At 40.3% G+C, this 22,301-nt stretch overlaps 1 protein-coding gene across 3 annotated transcripts; it reads right to left on the bottom strand.

Moving 5' to 3' along the window:
• Positions 1-497: 497 nt before the first annotated feature.
• LOC112250238 (rho guanine nucleotide exchange factor 9-like) lies at positions 498-20,123 on the bottom strand. 3 transcript variants are annotated; one of them, XM_024420209.2, is made up of 11 exons: positions 19,939-20,123; positions 14,837-15,016; positions 13,861-13,950; positions 6,636-6,854; positions 4,789-4,968; positions 4,301-4,533; positions 3,840-3,969; positions 3,026-3,157; positions 1,492-1,735; positions 1,338-1,406; positions 498-1,238 (listed from the first exon to the last, which is right to left on the bottom strand). In XM_024420209.2, exons 1-11 carry the CDS (start codon positions 19,957-19,959, stop codon positions 1,069-1,071), a joined length of 1,668 nt encoding a protein of 555 aa, XP_024275977.1. In that variant the 5' UTR covers positions 19,960-20,123; the 3' UTR covers positions 498-1,068. The 3 variants fall into 3 exon arrangements, with proteins under 3 accessions (XP_024275977.1, XP_024275978.1, XP_024275980.1); XM_024420210.2 differs by lacking the exon at positions 19,939-20,123 and adding an exon at positions 19,518-19,662; XM_024420212.2 differs by lacking the exon at positions 13,861-13,950.
• Between the last annotated feature and the right edge of the window lie 2,178 nt (positions 20,124-22,301).

Here is a 22,301-nt window from a genome sequence, read left to right as displayed (position 1 = left end):
TCACATTAAAATAAATCCAATGGATATGGCTTTAACCATGGTTATTTCCTGGAACTATCGTCAAATTGAATGGTAAGCCTATGTTCGACTCTTATGAGATCGCAATCTTTGTTGAATGACTTGGTTTAAGGGCATTCTAGCAGACTCTTCTACCTGAAGAAATCACAGGTGCATCTTATGTAAGTGCAACTATAACCACATAGTATTATACAATAACTGTAAGGTGGTAAAGAAAGTAGTATACTATATGATAGCTGAATATACTGTAATATCAGGTCTCAAACTTCCATCCTGGTTATGTAAAATCAGTGTGAATGACCATTAGGAGAACAACTCAAGATGGTATTCCTATCAGACTGAAGATCCTAGAGGAAACAACAAGATGTAAATTATATGAATGAGTCACATTGAAGTTGATGATGCTGATTCTCTTTTCCTTTGACCCGTAAGAATATAATTGCACATAGAATACCTGTATTGGACTTCATCATGCATTACAAATTAACAAAAATACCATTTTAATAAATAATAACAAAAACAATACAAGATTGATGCATTTGGCCAGCATTTGACATTTTAACAAAAACAAGAAAATAAAAGAAGAGAAACCTATAAAATGCCCATTAAGGTCACAGTGAACTGTAGGACACAACCAGATTTGGCATAAAGATCAATGTATGACTAGCGCTTCCTCATTTTTAAATGTGGACACAAAATTAATGTTCATTGTGTTCTTTCTTGAAACCTGCGATTCCCTTTTCCACTGTACAAGGATTAGTAGAGGTCACAAAAACATTCTCACAGTTCAGGAGACAGGAAGGTTTCTCAGGATCCAAAAGTGTGGTTCACTGTGGTAGTTGTGTTGCTAGTAGTCATTGCACTCATACAGGTAAAGTGATTATAACAGTACAGTCATTAATGAGATGCTCACAAGCTAAATGTGTGACAATCCAAATACTCTTGGGTCCAAATACTATTGTGTTCAGATTTCCCTTTAAAAAAGTCACAATTGAATTAGAATAGTGCTTCTAAAAAAAAATAAGGTGGTCTTTCTAAACTATCTCTTCTCTATTTCCTAAAGGGGGTTAACCTGCTGAAGCTCTGCCAGAAGGGAGACTTGCACCTTTCAGGTTCAGGGAATTCAAATTCTGATTGTTCCATGCTGTCTCCAACTAAGTACTGTCCTGGATTCATGGGGTCCATAGGAGGGGGGTATCCAGGGGGCACAGACCTATGGCCTACAATTTGGGAGGAGAGAGATATTAAGGAGGAGAGAGATGCACTACAGATGGACTAAAAACAGACAGTTAGTAAAACTTGGTTAAGTGTGTATTTACCTTTCTGTTTGGTCATTCTTCGCACTGTCATTGCAGCTTGCCGCTTCTGATACTCTGATATCTCAAACCCTGAAAAATATAAATCATTGCTATTGTTGTTTTCATTTACCATTTTCATTTGTTGTGCAAATTACCATTTCTTTCACATACGCACCTATTTTTTCATCCTCTTGCACCATCTTGCGTTCCTCATGGAAACCTCTGAGCCAGCGAAGTTTCTCCTCCAGCTTCTTGGCCAGGAAGATGTGGATCTCGTCTGAGTCCTTATTACTCAGCTTGAACGCGTTCTTCACACTCACGTTGAAGTCATCATCCCGCCCATCTACGGCATCGACTACATTGTACCTGTCCATATTGATGCGGCCCTTGTAGTACAGAATGTCTCGTCGTATCAAGTCCTGAAGGAAAAGGACGGGAGGGAGGAGTGGAAGGGAAAACTAAGTAGAGAGCCGATTCTAATTGACTTTGAATCATCTACACTAGTGCTTTGAACACTAGCAAGGTACTGCGAAACCCAGGTGGCAGACAGGAAATGAAAAGGCTTCAATTTCTGGCAGTCAGGAAGAAATAATTGCACCCTATCAATTTCCCTGTGACAGACAGGGGTCCATGCTGTAAGCAGCTGCTCCAGATTCCAGGCATCCCGTCCCCATTAGTGATGCTGCTGCTGCTGCGTACTCCTGTATTCCTTTCCCCTCTGAGAGCTTGCGTCACACTTGTCGCAGCTGCCAGCGGTAAACTGTGAGGGACACAACAGCCCTGTGTCCTGTACTGTAAGCCTGTCAGCTACCCCTCACTTCTCTTTGGACATGACGGCCTCTCTTATGTAACAACACTGTTGCCATCCACATCAGAAGCAGGAATCAATCACAGTTCTGAGGCGATGGAGATCAAAGATAAGATCTCAAGCAGAGGTGACTCGGGATGTACAGTATGTCCATCAAGTTCTGTTACTTCAAGGGACATAATATTTCCATTTCAGGAGCTGAATGAAAGAATTGTGTTCCTGACCATTTTCATTTCAAGCTACAAGTTTGTGAGAGCTACCATCATATTTGAATGATTAAGCTTTTATAAAGACTCGTACCTAAAGAATGGGATTGATTGTGGGTTTAAGAGCTAAGCACTTCATTAATTGAGAATTTCTTAACATGACATTTCAGAATCTCTCAAGACATTTGCATTTAAGAACTTTTTTTCTTGAGATGTTATTTTTTCATAGTTGTAGAGATTTGTGAATATGACTCAAATGTCTTGTTGGTATTGGGGAGTAAATAAGAATTGCTGTCATATAAACTATCCAACAAGCATGTTTGGTCATAAAAACTGCAGTCATACTGTCCTAAAGCTCTGTCTCTGTCACCACACTGCTGAGGCTAAGCATTTTCTCTTACAATCCTGTGAGACTTTCTGTTTTGCACAATAAATCATTACCCCTTAGGCACACCAAGCTGGTGACGTGATTCTCTTTTTCAAGCCGTGACCTTCATTCGCCTTGAACCTGGGAGGTACACACACCTACTGACTTTGTTGCCATGTTTTATTCACAAACAAATTTCCCAATGGATCACATTTTAGAAAATTCATACTGTGTCTGCAAAAGAGAGGAGTTAACTAAGCACCTGGGTTCGCCAAGACTGGTTCTGATCAATTAAATTGTATTTGTGACCCAGATGTGGCCACCTTACCTTTTTACACAGAACCATCTGATGGTCGAACAGGAAGAAGACCCTAGTCTGACTCCGCCCATACGGCTGGTAGATCCATGACATCTCCCCAGTGTAGACCAGCTCTGAACTCCTGTCTAGAATATCATCCCCCTGCAGAGAAATACAAGACGTTCAAATCTTTAAACAGGATCAATAATGGTCTGTGATACATAGTCATCAAAACTGAATCCTTTTATACTTATGAAATTAGAAAAGTGGCTGATAAGATACAGGCTGGTAAGACAGGCTTCATCTCATTAACGTTGACTCTTTAGATCTTGAGAGAAGAATCAAATACAACATTTTTTACTTGACATAATTACAGTACCTCAGTGACTGCGCAACTCTGGAAAAACTCTCTTCAACTAGGTCAGAGTGACCGGATAACGCTAGCTCTCTCTCATATCAAATACAGGTTCAAGTCTAGCGAAACAGATTCATCCACTTCCTCTTCTCACTCCTGACTAGTTTCATCCTGATGAAACGGAGTGCTTCAAAATGCACTGCATTTGACAAGTCTGTGTTTTCTTATTTCCAAAAGGAGAGATTGGATATATATATTTTCCTTTCAAAGAATAAACAGCTTCTTGCCTCTCCAAGCCTTCAAATAGGCTCTACTTGACAGCTTATCAAAAGATGTGCATTGTAAAATACAAACTCTGACCAACACAAACTAGTGCAGTAGCAAAGGAGTGAGTTGCCAGAGCAAAACATTCAGCTAAAACAGCTCGGCGTATGTTTGTCCCACAGTGCCTGTTTGTTCCTCATTCCTGTCACTCTGTCTCAGCCCTACCTCCCAGTCCAGCACAGACGCCTGCCACTGTGCTATCTTCTCAATGTTTTCCAGGCGACGCTTCCGCTCGTTAATCTGCTGAGTGACATTCCTCATTACGGCCAGCGCTGCAGCGACATAACGGTAGTCACTACAAGAGGAGGGGATGACGACACAATGTTACAGTGGTGGCGACTTAAGAAAAAGAAGGAATACAAGGCCAACCATAGTACTGTAAATAGTCAGGCATTCAAACCGTGCCACGTCTCTATCATAGACTTCACTTCACAAAATACTTTTAGCTTAGCATCCACGTCTAGGTTCCTCACACCCTTATGGCACCCTCATGTCTCATACAATTAGCCTGAGAGCATAAAGGACCATTCATTCCAGAAGGATCTTTATCAGTAGAAACATCGTTCATCATAACACAGAGGTGAATGTAAATCTTTGATGTGACATTGAGGCTGAGGGACAGGTACCTGTGCTCCTGGACAGTGTACTTGAGCAGCTCTGCCAGCTGCAGAGGGTACTTGCAGATCTTTTGGACGGGCGTGAGCAGGAAACCGTCAATGGCGATGTCAATCATCTGCTGCACCAGGCGACATGCCTCGAAGAATTGCTGATAGCGGCCATCCTTCATCAGTCGAGAGAGCTCCATGCAGGCATCCACGTGGTTGTTGCAGTACTCCGAATATATCCAAAAGCCATCTTGCTGTAAACAGATAAATGTGTACAGTATGTCTAAAATGCTGAAACAAGCTACAAATGTTTTTATTTTTTGGGATTTCCCAACGTTTGCCATTGAAACTAATAACCAAAGGGAACTGCCGTCATCAAGGTTCTCAGATGTAAGACAAAGGATGAGAAAATGGGCATGTATGTATGATACACAAGGTCTACTCAAATCTATTGTGAGGGATTACATTTAAAAAACACTTGAAATTCTGAGAGATACAAAAATGCTTACATGCTCTAGGAAGCAGGGACCTATTTCACTGAGATGAGGTTCTTCTGTATTGTACTGCTTCTCCAGGTCTCTGACAAAGCCCATTTGAAATCTATAGATATCTTCAATGTTCCCAAATATGACCCTCAACTGGTCGTCGTTGAACATGTCTCTTCTTTTTTTACATTGCCGGAAGTAACCCTGGCGCAGCAAAGAAAATAAGAAAAAATGTTTTAGTTTTGATCCAATATTAGCTATTGCAGGTTGTTTCATGGCATCTGAAAATAATGTTTTAACTGCAGTGCATTTAAATAGTTTTGTCTTAGCATAAAAAAAGGCATCAGTGCCAAAGATTGCATCATAGTCATTATTTATTCAAATTCTTCCCAGATAAGACCTGGGGAAAAATAAAAGCAGTGAAAATGGCTACAGCTCTATAAGCAAGAGTCTCAGTTAGGTAACTTATCCCCTCTGTGGGAGCTTATTTCTCTGATAACATTTCAAATAATTCAGGAAAAATCATATAGTTTCACACTTAAGAGACCATCACGGTTCAATACACAGTCACCTACACATTACAATTTCCCATGTGATGTTAATTAAACTCTTTTTTTTTTCTCTGCATAATTTCCAGATTATGTAATATTTCTGTGGGAACAGAGGGAAAACTGATTTAAAAATTAATAGATCAGATAAGAGCTTTTTGAGTACTTTTTCATGTACTCTACTGGGTGCATTATTTGACAGAGACAGGCGGAGCGTGAAAGATATGGTGTGCTTTTTACAATATATGCAGGGGAAGAGTGCCATGTGATGGGAGGGATACCATTTCTGAGCCCAGCACTTACAGGTCAACACCCCCAGTCATCACTTCTAATCTCCCACTAAAACACTGTAGCCCTGTCACTACTCTTTGGAACACCATCATCCTCTGCAGGATCGCTTCCGTTTTTTTTAGGGGAAATGGAAAGAGAGCATGTGACGTGACTTCCGCTATTGGTTGATAAAAAGGCGACACTCCACCTTAACTCCTCCTCTGCATTTACTGGATTGGTTCAACAGTGCAGAAGAGAACCTCCCCTGACAGTTTTTCTTCTCTCATCAGGACCAGAAAGAAAGAAACACCGCTCAGGTGTTTATTTTACGCCTGCCCTGCTACGTTAGGCTAGAACACAATTGATTGAAGTTTGCCTCTGAGGGACACGGGAAGCACTGTACTGCATAATCTAATCACTGTAGTGTACAAACGCTGTTATAGCACTGTGGAGATATTGGATATACAGTTTACTGGGTACTTCGATATATTTAAAGAAACTTCTTCAACCTTCATGCTCATGAAATATCTTATATTTCATTTTGAATCATCACTACTAACCTGACATCATGCTTTGAATAGTAGTTTGATAAAACGATCCAAAACACGGTAATTGTCTCTAACCTCTGCCTCACATATGCCCTTCAGTCTCTGGAAGATGTCCTCTAGCCAGCCAAGCCTACCTCACATATGTCCTTCAGTCTCTGGAAGATGTCTTCTAGCCAGCCAAGCCTACCTCACATATGTCCTTCAGTCTCTGGAAGATGTCTTCTAGCCAGCCAAGCCTACCTCACATATGTCCTTCAGTCTCTGGAAGATGTCCTCTAGCCAGCCAAGCCTACCTCACATATGCCCTTCAGTCTCTGGAAGATGTCCTCTAGCCAGCCAAGCCTACCTCACATATGTCCTTCAGTCTCTGGAAGATATCCTCTAGCCAGCCAAGCCTACCTCACATATGTCCTTCAGTCTCTGGAAGATGTCTTCTAGCCAGCCAAGCCTACCTCACATATGTCCTTCAGTCTCTGGAAGATGTCCTCTAGCCAGCCAAGCCTACCTCACATATGTCCTTCAGGTGTTTGATGTAGTGACGCTCTGTGCTCATAATCTCATTGATTATGTTGGCCCTCATCTGGTCTCTGTCCTGGGCAGGCTGGCACAGGCAGTCGCTGCTGCTGGGGCTGGCATCTGCATGGCCGTTCTGGACCTCACTGGGGCTGGGGCTAGCTCCTTCAACTGTCTCTACCGCCGTGTTCTCCTCCTGGTTCACCCACAGCTGAGGACAGCCAAACACAAAATGTCAGCCTGGACAAATATTCAGTAGCATCAACAATCAGGGTCGGGTTGTAAGTATATGATCTAAAATATAATTAAAATACAAAAAACAACTCCATACTAATGACTTTTTTCTCCCAATTTAAATAAATGTTCAATGCCACTCAGTTTCAGTTTAACACTGTGCATCACAATTAGATTCAACACAACACCTGTTACAAACATACAAGTAAACAAATATACATATACTGGACATCAGGTCTTCATTCCTCTGATGCACCTGTAAAACAGGTCCCTGTCAAAAAAAGGTTGTCATTGATCTTGAATTGTAGCGAACACATTGCAAGGGGGAAAAGCCTTTACATCAAATAGGTTGAGTTAAAGCAGCAGCATGCATTGAAACAAGAAAAATAAACAAGCATGAAATTGCAAGTTAGGCTGAGTACACCACTGTGACTGCACAATAGAGCTTTAAGCAAGAGCGCTCACACGATGTACAGCAGAGATAGGGGGAATTTAAAGCAGAGTTTTGCTACTGATAAATGGGACAGTTGATAGACCGCACTGTATAATCCCTGTGTTTCAACAGTGGCTCCTGAACGTCTGTTTCCCATTGGAGCCATGTTCAAATTGATAGTGATAGACCATGTTATAACTTAACCTAATGAACAATATAAATATACACCACATGCAGTGCCTTAAAAAAATATGAATTCCCCTTGACTTATTCCGCATTTTGTTGTGTTACAGCCTGAATTCAAAATGGATGACATTTATTTTTTTCCTCACCAATCTACACACGGTACCCCTTAAAACTTCTTAGGGCTACATTAAAAGGATCGATATGACAACAGCCAGTGAAAGTGCAGGGCGCCAAATTCGAAACAACAGAAATCTCATAATTAAAATTCCTCGAACATACATGTATTTCATACCATTTAAAGGTAATCTTGTTGTTAATCCCACCACAGTGTCGATTTCAAATAGGCTTTACAGCGAAAGCACCACAAACGATTATGTTAGGTCATCACCAACTCACAGAAAAACCCAGCCATTTTTCCAGCTAAAGAAAGGAGTCACAAAAGCGCAAATAGAGATAAAATGAATCACTAACCTTTGATGAGCTTCATCAAATGACACTCATAGGACTTCATGTTACACAATACATGTATGTTTTGTTTGATAAAGTTCATATTTATATAAAAACAAACTCAGTATACATTGGCGCGTTACATTCACTCGTTCCAAAAACATCCGGTGATATTGCAGAGAGCCACATCATTTTACAGAAATACTTATTATAAATGTTGATGAAAATACAATTGTTAGACATGGAAATATAGATATAACACTCCTTAATGCAACCGCTCTGTCAGATTTCAAAAAAACTTTACAGAAAAAGTAAACCATGCAATAATCTGAGACGGCGCTCAGAAAAAAAACAAGATTATCCGCCATGTTGGAGTCAACAGAAATCAGAAATAACATTTAAATATTCCCTTACCTTTGATGATCTTCATCAGAATGCACTCCCAGGAATCCTAGTTCCACAATAAATGTTTGATTGGTTCAATAATGTCCATTATTTATGTCCAAGTAGCTACTTTTGTTAGGACGTTTAGTACACAAATCCAAACGCTCGTGCAGGTCCAGCCGAACGTCGGACGAAAACTTCAAAAAGTTATATTACAGGTCGAAGGAACTTGTCAAACTAAGTATAGAATCAATCTTTAGGATGTTGTTATCATAAATCTTCAATAACGTTCCAACCGGAGAATTCCATTGTCTGTAGAAAAGCCATGGAATGCAGGTCGCTATCATGTGAAATGCGCATGACCAGGACCTGGCTCTCTGCCAGACCACTGACTCAAACAGCTCCCATCTGGCCCCACATCACAGTAGAAGCCTCATTCAAGTTTCTAAAGACGGTTGACATCTAGTGGAAGCCTTAGGAAGTGCAACATAACCAATATCCCACTGTGTATTCAATAGGGGCTGGGTTGAAAATCGACCAACCTCAGATTTCCCACTTCCTGTTTGGATTTCTTCTCAGGTTTTTGCCTGCCATATGAGTTCTGTTATACTCACAGACATCATTCAAACAGTTTTAGAAACTTCTGAGTGTTTTATATCCAATACTAATAATACTATGCATATATTAGCAACTGGGACTGAGGAGCAGGCTGTTTACTCTGGGCACCTTTCACCCAAGCTACTCAAAGTCAAAACATGTTTTAGACATTTTTTGCACATGAGAGAAATATCTCATTTACATACGTATTCAAACCCCTGAGTCAATACTTCATAGAAGCACCTTTGGCAGTGATTACAGCTTTGAATCGTCTTAGGTGTATCTGCATCAGCTTTGCACATCTGGATTTTGAGACTTTCTCAAGCTCTGTTAAGTTTGATGGGGAGTGGCGATGAACAGCAATCTTCAAGTCTTACCACAGATTTCAATGGGATTCAAGTCTGGCCTTTGGCTGGCCCACTCAAGGACTTTCACATTCTTGTTCTGAAGCCAATCCAGTGTTGCTTTGGCTTTATGCTTAGGGCCATTGTCCTGTTGGAACAAAATGCCTGAGCCCCGGTTTCAGGTAGCTTGCACTCTGAAGCAGGTTCTCATCCAGAATTTGCCTGTATTTGGCTTCATACATTCCTCCCTCTATCCTTACCAGTCTCTCAGTCCCTGCTGCTAAAAAGCATCAGGTGTTAGACGAGTGATAGGCTGTGCCTTGTTTTCTCCAGACATAGTGCTTTGCATTCAGGCCAAAAAGTTAAATTCTTTGTCTCATCAGACCACAGAATGGTTTGCATTATTTTCCGGTTGCTCAGTTTGGTTGGACGGCCAGCTCTAGACGGAGTCTGGGTAGTTCCATATTCTTTAAATTTCCCAATGATGGAAAGCACTGTGCTCTTGGAAACGTTCAACACTCTAGAAATGGTTTTATACACTTCCCCAGATATATGCCTCTACAGCCAGTTCCTTGGACTTCATGGTACAGTTTCTGCTCTGACATGCATTGTCAACTGTGAAACCTTACAATGATGTGTGTTTCTTTCTAAATTACGTCCAAACTATTAGATGATGTCTTAAGGATGATCAATGGAAACTGGATGCACCTGAGCTCAATTTGAAATCTCATTGCAAATGGGTGTGAATACTTACAGTATGTAAATTTGATATTTCTGCATTTAATTTTTAAAATATCTGAAACAATTTATAAAAACATGTTTTCACTTGGGTGAAAATTGAATTCAGGCTGTAAGACAAGAAAATGTTGAATAAGTCAATGGGTATGAATACGTTCAGAAGGCACTGTAGTTCTGTAAATTAACAGTTTTCATATGTTTACATCGAACACAAATATCAGGACTCAATAGAGCAGGGATGGCAACTGGTCGTGACGCGCCTTTTGTAGGCCCACGGATCAATAGTAGAATACACAAAGCGCATCAGCAGTGCATCAGCAGTTTGTCTCTTGTTATCTCAGTCACTAACAGTCACTCCATTAGCCAATGTCAGCATTTAAAGCTATCTAAAGATGTACTAATCAAGGTCGATTTGCCAAATTACCAAAAACATTTGCTTAGGGCCCCCATAAGGCTAGGGCTGGCTCTAACTGCATGTGTGTGTATGGATTTAGTTAGGCAGTCCTGCGAGCCACTGCGGCCCCTCACGATGAGTTCTGATTTTTTGGTGGCCCCCACCCCCATCAAAGTTACCCATCCCTGCACTAGAGTAACTGAGGAACACTCACAGTGAAACACCCAACTTGTCAAAAACTTTTTTTTTTTTAATTCATAAAGTGCTGTGACTATGTCGAGTAGAAAGCTGTAACTGAGGTACAAAGCAAAACCTTTCTATGATGCTGCCGTGGTTATTAAACTGAAAGTGATATGGAATTCCACCTTTTCTTTTTAATTGTCATATTATGATATTACAGACTAATGGTGGATCTTTTGGACATGGATTTGGGTGTTCTTGGAAAGAAATTAAGTGTTGGTTAACACACACACAGATAAGAAATAACATTGCATTACAAAAGGGATAAAACCATGACATTTTTTATATGAAGTCCTTCTACGCAGTATTCATTGTTTGATTACAATCTGATACCTCCTAGTTGAAGGAGTTGCAGGAGTTGTGAGCGCATTTGTGCATCGGTTGCTTGAAGGCATCTCAAAGAATGAACTGTCACTTTGTGTAATCCTCAAAGGGAACTAATTTTAGCATCCTTGCCAGAGAACACAGGGTAGGTAGCTGACTCCTAATGCACATCTACATAATCATGATGTTTTTCAGGAGAATACACATTTCAAAGCCAGCCATGACGCAACTGTGTTGTTAATGGGCACATTGCCATCTAGGATATGAGGGTACTATGTTCCCATAGAATTCTCTTACTATGTCTTGTCACACAAAGAAAATCAACACATGAAATGAGATGAGATCAGTCTGTAGATTCAGTCAAATTTTAAAAAAAGATGAGGCTTAAAAATTTACTCCAGAAAGTTTTGCTCAATCGTCCTGACATATATGATATCTGTTTGTTTGCAAATATGAAGTAGTTGTTTAACTTTGATGGTGGTCATTAATGAGACCAGCTACTGTAAGTTAGTTATTGGTTGTGCTGTTTTGTCCTTTATCACTACTTGGGTAACCAAACACACTTTGAGAGACCGTACATAAAGAAGATGGGTATAAAGCATATGCCAATATATGTTACAAACACTAGACCCTGCCTTAATATACATAGAGTCATGGGACCCTTCTGATGTGGCCATACAAGAGTCACAAATGGCCTCTGTTGTAAGTCATCTTTTCCAGACATCTGGTCTCAGTGTGGGCCGGCTCGAAGAGTTAGTCCCCTCAGTTCAAACTTTAGCCCCCTCAGTTTAAGTTTTAAGTTCCTATATTAAAATATCAACAAAAAGTTCAAATGATTGAGTGATAGGTTACCGGGGGAAAAAATCTGTATCTCCGCTGCGCTGTCAGCACAATGGACAGGGCGCACTGCAGTGTGTGTAGGGGGGCTATAGAAAGCACAGGGCGGTTAGGTGTGATTCTTTTGGGTTTACATATAAAGCGTGAAAAAACACTTATCTCATCTTTGTGGTAGGCTAAGTGACCGTGATACGCCTCCGTCTGTAATATATGATTTTGATTTATACGGTTGGGGTCAAGTTTACCGTTGAAGCTGCTTTACTCTTAGCTAGCTGTAGCTAGCATCTATCCACAAACACCGCTAGGATAATGGCTCCACCACAGCCACCCCCACTGTTCCTGATGATCTTGGAACAGAGGAGCCATCCCAGGTTAGCCTAGAATCCTGCCCTAGTCGCAAGTTTCCTGTCCCAAAAACATTAATGTAATAGCATCTGGTTCATAGGAAGAGAGTGGCTGAAATACTCGGTTACTGCAGATGCTGCATTTTGTTTCCCAAACAACGCAGGCAAAGCCTTCACCCAAGCTGGGTATTCTAACTGGGAGAATTCTATTGATAGTGCCAAAAGATACGATGCACCACCACCAGCTCCAAGCAAATTACACAGTTAGGTAAGTACAAATCTCCAGCAATATCTGGTGGACAGTACAGTAGGCCAGCAGGACAGAGGAGAAGAGACTGAGTATAAAAGACTGTTCTTCAGCACGAGTCAGAAATGTCGGAACGATTTAGCGAACACAACAGCCAACTGGTGGAGGCCCTGTGTGTCCTTAACTCAGAGAGCAATGACTTTCTAGATCTGAAAAAGGGGAAACCACTGCTGGATCTAAGCAAAACAGATTTAAGAGTGTGCTATTCAGTATTTTTGTTTGCATGCATGAATAACTAGGCTACTACTTTCATCACTAAGTTTGCATTATTTGGGTAAGAGCTGTATGTATGGCTGCATTCACATATGCTGTTTGAAAGATGAATTGCTCTATCTATCTTGTAGCCTATACTCATTACCAAAACGGCCTAGCCGTAGGGTACTGTCCACTGTGCTTTAACAGCACAGCAGAGATAGGCTACAAATGTCAAAATCACTCAATGATCTCATCATTTGAACTTGATGTTTATTGTGGTATAGCATGATTATATACGCAGAATTCAATATAATTCCAATGCAAGAACCCCAAAAAATGTTTCCCCCTTGCCGATTTCAAGTGCCCCCTAAGTCACTTTATCCTGCCAATGGGTCTGTCTCAGTGCTTGATGGTACTCTGTGTACACAGTTTATCTCAGCCTGAGTTCATTGTCCATGGGTGTCTGTTTAGGGCCCACTCTCTCTGTTTCCTTGGACCAGTGGACAAAAGCTGTATGGTAAATTCATTGGATTGGTGCAATAATCCAGAAATGCTCTTAAGATTTTAGAAAATGTACTGAAAATAACTTCCAACATGCCAACAAATCCAGTTATATAAAATAGCCATTAAATAGCTTTTATTTGAGTCACTCATCAATCCTTGCTCTTTTTCTCCACCTGTTTGATATGCCCTGTCCTCTGCTAAAAGGGTGGTCATACATGTTTCATCATTCAGATCTGAGATGAATCAGTGCTTCAGTGCTCGCTTTTCAGTTTAGTGAGAGAGAAGATAGTGAGAATAAGAGTGAAGGGAGAATGAAAGAAAGAGTTTGAGTGGGGAGAGATAGATAGAGTGTGTGAAAGGGAGTGGAGAGCAAAGCAGAGCCCACCACTCCCTTTCAAGGCCAACTTGGAAAAAGTTTCCTACATTTTTCCCAAGTTGGAAATGAACACATTTCTATTTGTTTGTTTAGATTTTGGTGGAAGCACTTTATCAATTAAGAATTAACAATAGCTATTCTCTATACTTGTTTGAGGTACCATAGTTTAACCTTAATGCCATTATAAGCTTGACACTTGAAGCACGGTGTTGTCGGCAAATGGAAGCAGTAGTATCAAAGCTACAAGATGTTAGATATGGGGTGGTCCAATGTGCAGTGAGATGCTAGTTAAAACAGATGCTTTGAAGTTCTTGCTGAAACTATTAAACGCACCTTGGAAGTTGTGTTTTGGAACCTTGGAGCTGCTATAGGGTTGATATAGAAAACCTGTTTTGTTTGAGGTTGTGGTAGGTGGGGTTCAACCTTTGGAGAGAAAAACATGACATACCTCATTCAGACTCATTTGCAGGAGAGTGAGAAGGCTAGTAGTGATAACCACCAGGTATTAACTCCTCACTTTTCTGATGTCTTCTTGTTTTCACAGTATTTCATTTGGAGACTAGTAAAAATGTTTAGTTGCTGTGAGATTACCATGGCATAATCATATTTTTATCAATATCAAATCATCATCATCAAAGCCTAAAATATCTGCCTTCAAAACGGGGCAATCGATCAATAATTATCAATGATAAGGCAGTGTTAAATGAGTAGTGGGGAAGTTACTCTGAAAATGTACCAAGCTACCTATTACTTCACACAGGAAGAAGTTACGCTATACTAAAGCTACCCTGAAGAAAAATATTGTTTACTTAGCTAAAGTTACTTTGAAAAAATAGTTAACTTCATCCAAACTACTTCGCAAAAAATTATTGCATATATCTAAAATTTCTACAAACTGCAAGAACAGCTCACTCTGGGGTCATACATTAACAGAATTGTTTTTAGCCTATTAAACACAAAAACGATGTTTAAAGTTAGAATTAGGCAGGTCTGATGCCGAAAAAGAAAATAAACTATTGCCCCCCAAAAAAGGTAGTGTGTAGTTCCAGTAGTTAGCTACACCGCTACAAGGCAAAAACAACTTTTATTATCTACTGAAAACACTACATAGATTTGAATTTAGTTCAACTACCACCAAGCTACTGCAAAATGTAGTTAAATTACTAGTTGAACTCCGTGTAGTTTACTACTCCCCAACACTGATAATCCATCACACCATTGTGAATAGGTGGTGAAGCCTTGTGTACTGTTTGAGAGGCAAGACACTTTTGCAGCACAGAATGAGAAAATCGTTGATGGCTCCACTCACCCTCACAAAGCTGGCTGGGAACCATCCTTCTTCATCGTCAATCTGTCCCCACCACCAGTCCTTATTTGATGCATCGAGGACCTTGATTACATCCCCCGCCTTAAATGCCAACTCCCTGTCGGCCATGGTGACATGATCCCATACTGCCTCAGCGCTGACGATGGATCCTCCACTGATCAACTGTGTGGGTGCGGATAGGGGAGAGGAGAGAAGGGAAGTGAGATGGGAAAGAGAAGAGAGGAGAGGGAAAATGGGATATTGGGGTGAGGGGAAAAAGGGAAAATGGGGGGAAAGGGTGAGAGAGGAGTGTAAGGGCTCATTAGTACTCTAGTTCTCATTCAACTTCTAGCAAAAGGGCAGAAGGGCACTGTCAAATCTTGGCGATCATTTCTGAGTTTTTAACCAACTTATCTACCTACTCATAGAGTGTGCAAAGCTGTCAAGGCAAAGGGTGGCTACTTTGAAGAATCTAAAATACAGTGGGGCAAAAAAGTATTTAGTCAGCCACCAATTGTGCAAGTTCTCCCACTTAAAAAGATGAGAGAGGCCTGTAATTTTCATCATAGGTAGTACACTTCAACTATGACAGACAAAATGAGAAGAAAAAAATCCAGAAAATCACATTGTAGGATTTTCAATGAATTTATTTGCAAATTATGGTGGAAAATAAGTATTTGGTCACCTAGAAACAAGCAAGATTTCTGGCTCTCACAGACCTGTAACTTCTTCTTTAAGAGGCTCCTCTGTCCTCCACTCGTTATCTGTATTAATGGCACCTGTTTGAACTTGTTATCAGTATAAAAGACACCTGTCCACAACCTCGAACAGTCACACTCCAAACTCCACTATGGCCAAGACCAAAGAGCTGTCAAAGGACACCAGAAACAAAATTGTAGACCTGCACCAGGCTGGGAAGACTGAATCTGCAAAAGGTAAGCAGCTTGGTTTGAAGAAATCAACTGTGGGAGCAATTATTATTATTAAATCCTGCAGTGCCAGACGTGTCCCCCTGCTTAAGCCAGTACATGTCCAGGCCCGTCTGAAGTTTGCTAGAGAGCATTTGGATGATCCAGAAGAAGATTGGGAGAATGTTATATGGTCAGATGAAACCAAAATATAACTTTTTGGTAAAAACTCAACTCGTTGTGTTTGGAGGACAAAGAATGCTGAGTTGCATCCAAAGAACACCATACCTACTGTGAAGCATGGGGGTGGAAACATCATGCTTTGGGGCTGTTTTTCTGCAAAGGGACCAGGACGACTGATCCGTGTAAAGGAAAGAATGAATGGGGCCATGTATCGTGAGATTTTGAGTGAAAACCTCCTTCCATCAGCAAGGGCATTAAAGATGAAAAGTGGCTGGGTCTTTAAGCATGACAATGATCCCAAACACACCGCCCGGGCAGCGAAGGAGTGGCTTCGTAAGAAGCATTTCAAGGTCCTGGAGTGGCCTAGCCAGTCTCCAGATCTCAACCCTATAGAAAATCTTTCGAGGGAGGTGAAAGTCCGTGTTGTCCAGCAACAGCCCCAAAACATCACTGCTCTAGAGGAGATCTGCATGGAGGAATGGGCCAAAATACCAGCAACAGTGTGTGAAAACCTTGTGAAGATTACAGAAAACATTTGACCTCTGTCATTGCCAACAAAGGGTATATTACTTATTTTCCACCATAATTTGCAAATAAATTCATTAAAAATCCTACAATGGGAATTTCTGGATTTTTTCTCTCATTTTTTCTGTCATAGTTGAAGTGTACCTATGATGAAAATTACAGGCCTCTCTCGTCTTTTTAAGTGGGAGAACTTGCACAATTGGTGGCTGACTAAATACTTTTTTGCCCCACTGTGTAAACTACATTTTGATTTGTTTAACACTTTTTTGGTTACTACATGATTCCATATGTGTTATTTCATAGTTGTGATGTCTTCACTATTATTCTACAATGTAGAAAATAGTAAAAAAAAGAAAAACCCTTGAATGAGTAGGTGTGTCCAAACATTTGACTGGTATGTAAATATATATACTTTATTTTTTCAACGTATTTAAAAAAAATACAAATTACCAGTATTATGAAGAATTAAACATCTTTGATTCAGTGAGATTAACCTAACAAATTAGGCGTTATAATTAATGCCAAAGTGATAAACAATGGTGGATGACTTCTTCTTTCCCATTTGTTCAGATTTGCTCTAATCTTCTCCAATATTAAATCCACCATAAGTGCCCCGACAAACACAACCAACTAACTAAAAGACACCAAAGTTTCATTCCACCATTGATCATACCACCGATAGACACTGCAATATGATTAAGTATAAGATCGAGTAGTGGGTAGAGATGACTCAGGGATGATACCCTAACAGACACATGCCTATTTGTGTCAACTCTGAGGGAGTACTTCCTTCTGCAGATGATCAATCTTAATCTAGGGTTTAGACATTAAAGTGGGGAGATCTAAAACTACTCAAATGAAGTCTCATGAAGAGGAATGATTGTGTTAATATTTCCCCATCCGTATTGCCACAGAATAAGCCAGGTCAAACAAAACAAATTCAGTTTGATGACCCTATTAATTGTATCACCCACAATGGTTAAAATATTTTATTACACCTGTGCCACTTTTCGTCTTTCCACTCCCTCTCACAAAATGGCCCTGGGTTTGTCGGCAAAATCTGTAATTGGCCTTATTCTGTCTAAAACAGATTTACTGAACATAATACACTTCTCCCCAGTGTAAAATATACATGTTACATAAGATGATCAGTAGTACACGGTTCAGTCAAACTACTAAGAAAAGCAGTTAAATATGCCCAGAAAAAGAGAAATCAACCAAATCTCTTCTTGTCTCTAAACTCAACAATCTACAGTATAGTGTAAAAAGCTGAATATAAACATAAAGGATAGCCTATTGCTCTAGAGAGCTTTGTGTAGTTGGCTACAGCTTTGTGTAGTTGGCAATAGCTTTGTGTAGTTGGCTAGAGCTTTGTGTAGATGGCTGGAATGAAATGCAGGCTAAAGGGAGCAGGAGCACCATATTGAAACAGGGTGCAGGCTGGTAGATACTACATTTGTGCATTGACCCGGATTACACAGCCAAGCTGTTATGGTCAATAAATCCCTAAAACATAGCTGTAGTTGCTCTGCTTGGAGTGACTGTTTTTCTCATAATCCCAAAACAAGCAACACACTTTGCCATAATGTGTGTTTTACTCAACAACGTTTCTCTAATATATAATGCAGAGAAAAACCTACCCTCCATTCACATGTTAATGTCATGACCTATTCCAGGTTACAGAGGGCCAACTGACTTTATGTAGGCTAACATAATTAACATTTCTTTAAACAAAGATTTATGCAATAAACCACAGGTGCCCTTGTCTGAGCTCTGAAATCCTAATAACATACTGAGTGAAACAAAAAAGGTGATAGCCCAAACAATGAGAGATACAACAGAATGAAAACAGACAAGCCCTCACAGTAATATACAAATGAACAAGTCAACATGTTCCCTGATAAATGTGGCAAGAGTGCTCACTCTCCACTATAACTCACAAGCTCAAGAATATAAAGAGCTATTTTTGCTCCACATGCATCTGCATGTGAATGCACCCCTGCCTGCATTAAATATGCACGCCCATGTTTTGATATGAAAACCTACCTTTGGCTTCCTCATAATACAACTAATGAATAATCATGTCTTTTTTTAAAGGAATGTCTGCATACTGACGGTATTAGTGTTATTACACTACCAGAGCATTGCCTTTTTGCAATACAGCTATTTTATCTCCAGTGAGACTCATTGCATCACAATTTTTTTTTACTGGGACCCTGCAATATGAACAGCACTGTAAGCATTCCATACAGCAGAGAAACAGTAGGTCTATATTGAATTAGGTTGCAAACACACACACACAACAAAAACATGCAATCATATTCATAGCATCTGTAGACTTGTCACTATGAAAAGGAAAACTGCATTATATTTGGCCTACATTACAAAACATGATGCAAAAACGCATACTATTTAGGCATACCCACTGGCATTCACTAAAAGCAATGGAAATACAACCATGGGTATATGTTGCACCACGGGGCCTACAGTGAGATAAAGTAAAAGCATGGAAGAATAGACATAATAACTACTTCAATATCAACGTAAAACCATTCAAACAGGGTCAATATTTGTTTTTAAAGACAGACAACATTCGATAGCAAATAATAACATTTTTAGGCTATATGCTAGTTCGTTTACAGTATGTTAGATGATACTGTTTGTTTGCATTGCGCCCACTAGCTCCAAGACATGACATGTTGGTCAGTACAAAATGTTATCTACAGTCATTTAGAGCTTACATGCTGAATAATGACATTCTTCTAATATATTCCATTCTATTATTAAATCGCGTTCTTTCAATCCTACCAGAACAAGAAGATGATGTGATAAGACCTCATTTATTTCAACCGAGCACCATTGACAAGTAGGCTAATCAACAGAACCCACATGTGTGGGTTTTACAATATGCCAATAAAAAATATTTACGAAGGAACAGAGGCCAAGGAACCTTTCCTTAAAATCTGTATAACCAATCTGGCGCTCCGTGACTGCCATATTCTACTGATGGTCGACATGTTAAAGAAAAAAGGTAAACCACAAACAAGATAAGAAAAAATAGAATATACCAGCGCCATTCATATCGTGATGAGGCCATGTTGAAGCCCTGTGTCCCTCCATAAGAACGCGCATTCGCTCCCACTTCCTTGCCTCCACTGCACGCCGTGCGTGGGCTAACCTTGCGTGCGGGCTGCGATTATCCATACGCACACTGAGGCACAGTATCAGCAACCACTAACCACACAAACATAAGCATCATACACGATGATTACGATCATGCAAAATATAATTTTCATAGCCAAGGTCTTAATGTAGTACATGAGCGCAACAAAATGCAATCGGTTAAGGTGCAGATTATTGTACACCAACATTTTGTGTGACTGTTCATAATTTTATCCAAATGCAAGGAAAAATATATAAATCTCTAACTATCTCCTCTTTCACATAATATTGTATTCATGTTTATAACTCTTACAGAATCATCCTCACCATCATCATCCTCATCATCATCAGAGTTTCCACCGTTAGTTCCCTTTCCACTCTGACACCCGTAGTCTGCTAGTTTCCCGATTTGACGATTTGAGTGCCGTTTTGCATTAGCAGGTAGGGTCGTGGCATGCACTAAAATTGTGACGGTAACGTAGCCACTGTAGAATGCTACTGCTGCATCTCTCCCTGCGTAGTGGGGAGCAAAAGCCTGGGCGGTGCTTCATGCATAGAAGAACATACCACAGACGCAAATTGGGGGCTCATCATTTATTGTTCCTATCTATGCTTTAAAATGGGTGTCCTAACCTCGTGACACTTGCTCATCAAAACATAGTTACAATCACAGCCCTGAAATACTCAACAAAAGGAACATGAACAGACACTGCTTTTTGGTTGCAATGGTTGTTCTATTGGACTGTGTCAATTTGCAATTCAAATGTCATAATTTCATTATAGGCCTAGGCTACTGTAACAATTGATAATAGTAGGTATTTGTCAAAAGAAATGTTGACATCCACCCACTTGAACCAATCCACAGAAATCATTGAAAGGTCTTAACAGTATGATAATGGCTCCTGTGCACCTGTCACTCCCAATCCCCATGGACTCTGAGCTCCAGTGTTCACTAGACCCATAGCTGTCACTTTTGTAACTCTCAGAAACATGATGGAGAGAGGTGATTATTAGCACTATCAACCTTGGAAGTCTCAGACTTCCACCAACACATAAACTTCAGTTGAAAAAAACTCTCACAAGAATAATAATTCAATTGAACAATAATCCAATAAATTAAATAAGATAAATTAAAGAAACATAGCACAGGATGAGGAGAAAATATGCTTTAGGCTAATAGGACAAGTGGTTGAGGATAACCAGCAGCTTTGCTGTTCCAACACACCCGTACCATTCTTTCTACCACTGAGTGACCTGGTGGAACATAGACTAAGTCGTCATGGGGGAGATTCCAGGAGACGAGCGGTAACAGAGCACTGGCCTGGTTGGTTGTGTGGTCTTATCAATGCCAGCAGGTAGACAGGAGTGGTTACCGACTGCCTCAGAGGCAAGCACAAGGGATTTGAATCAGAAGCCAACAATAACTGGGAGCTTGTCTGGAGAGATGAAGAAAGGGGTAACATGGGATGGCTTTAAGAAAAGCACAGACATACAGTATTTAGTCCACAGACAAGACCATTCATTAAATAATTAAATATTAAATAAAAGGGGGGGAAACATAATATTGTTTTGACCTCAATACTAGGATTCTGTCTGTCTTTGCAACTCATCTAAGTATAGGAAACGTTTCATATTAGAATCAGAGGAGTCTCCACTGCCCTCGGATGACTACAGTGGGGCAAAAAAGTATTTAGTCAGCCACCAATTGTGCAAGTTCTCCCACTTAAAAAGATGAGAGAGGCCTGTAATTTTCATCATAGGTACACTTCAACAATGACAGACAAAATGAGATTTTTTTTTTTAATCACATTGTAGGATTTTTAATGAATTTATTTGCAAATTATGGTGGAAAATAAGTATTTGGTCAATAACAAAAGTTTATCTCAATACTTTGTTATATAACCTTTGTTGGCAATGACAGAGGTCAAACGTTTACTGTAAGTCTTCACAAGGTTTTCACACACTATTGCTGGTATTTTGGCCCATTCCTCCATGCAGATCTCCTCTAGAGCAGTGATGTTTTGGGGCTGTTGCTGGGCAACACGGACTTTCAACTCCCTCCAAAGATTTTCTATGGGGTTGAGAACTGGAGACTGACTAGGCCACGCCAGGACCTTGAAATGCTTCTTACGAAGCCACTCCTTCGTTGCCCGGGCGGTGTGTTTGGGATCATTGTCATGCTTAAAGACCCAGCCACGTTTCATCTCAATGCCCTTGCTGATGGAAGGAGGTTTTCACTCAAAATCTCACGATACATGGCCCCATTCATTCTTTCCTTTACACAGATCAGTCGCCCTGGTCCTTCGCAAAAAAACAGCCCCAAAGCATGATGTTTCCACCCCCATGATTCACAGTAGGTATGGTGTTCTTTGGATGCAACTCAGCATTCTTTGTCCTACAAACACGACGAGTTGAGTTTTTACCAAAAAATTATATTTTGGTTTCATCTGACCATATGACATTCTCCCAATCTTCTTCTGGATCATCCAAATGATCTCTAGCAAACTTCAGATGGGCCTGGACATGTACTGGCTTAAGCAGGGGGACACGTCTGGCACTGCAGGATTTAATAATAATAATTGCTCCCACAGTTGATTTCTTCAAACCAAGCTGCTTACCTTTTGCAGATTCAGTCTTCCCAGCCTGGTGCAGGTCTACAATTTTGTTTCTGGTGTCCTTTGACAGCTCTT

Source organism: Oncorhynchus tshawytscha, linkage group LG30 (genome assembly GCF_018296145.1).
Source record: "Oncorhynchus tshawytscha isolate Ot180627B linkage group LG30, Otsh_v2.0, whole genome shotgun sequence".
NCBI lineage: Eukaryota > Metazoa > Chordata > Actinopteri > Salmoniformes > Salmonidae > Oncorhynchus > Oncorhynchus tshawytscha.
This window is presented reverse-complemented; position numbering and strand designations above follow the sequence as displayed.

Excerpts from the sequence above, each read along its gene's own strand:
- LOC112250238 (XM_024420209.2), bottom strand. The coding sequence starts at position 19,959 with ATGATGATGAGGATGATGATG. Across the intron at positions 4,969-6,635 it reads ACCTGAAGGACATATGTGAG|GGTTACTTCCGGCAATGTAA; the intron begins GTAGGCTTGGCT and ends TTGCTGCGCCAG. Across the intron at positions 4,534-4,788 it reads GTCCCTGCTTCCTAGAGCAT|CAAGATGGCTTTTGGATATA; the intron begins GTAAGCATTTTT and ends ATCTGTTTACAG.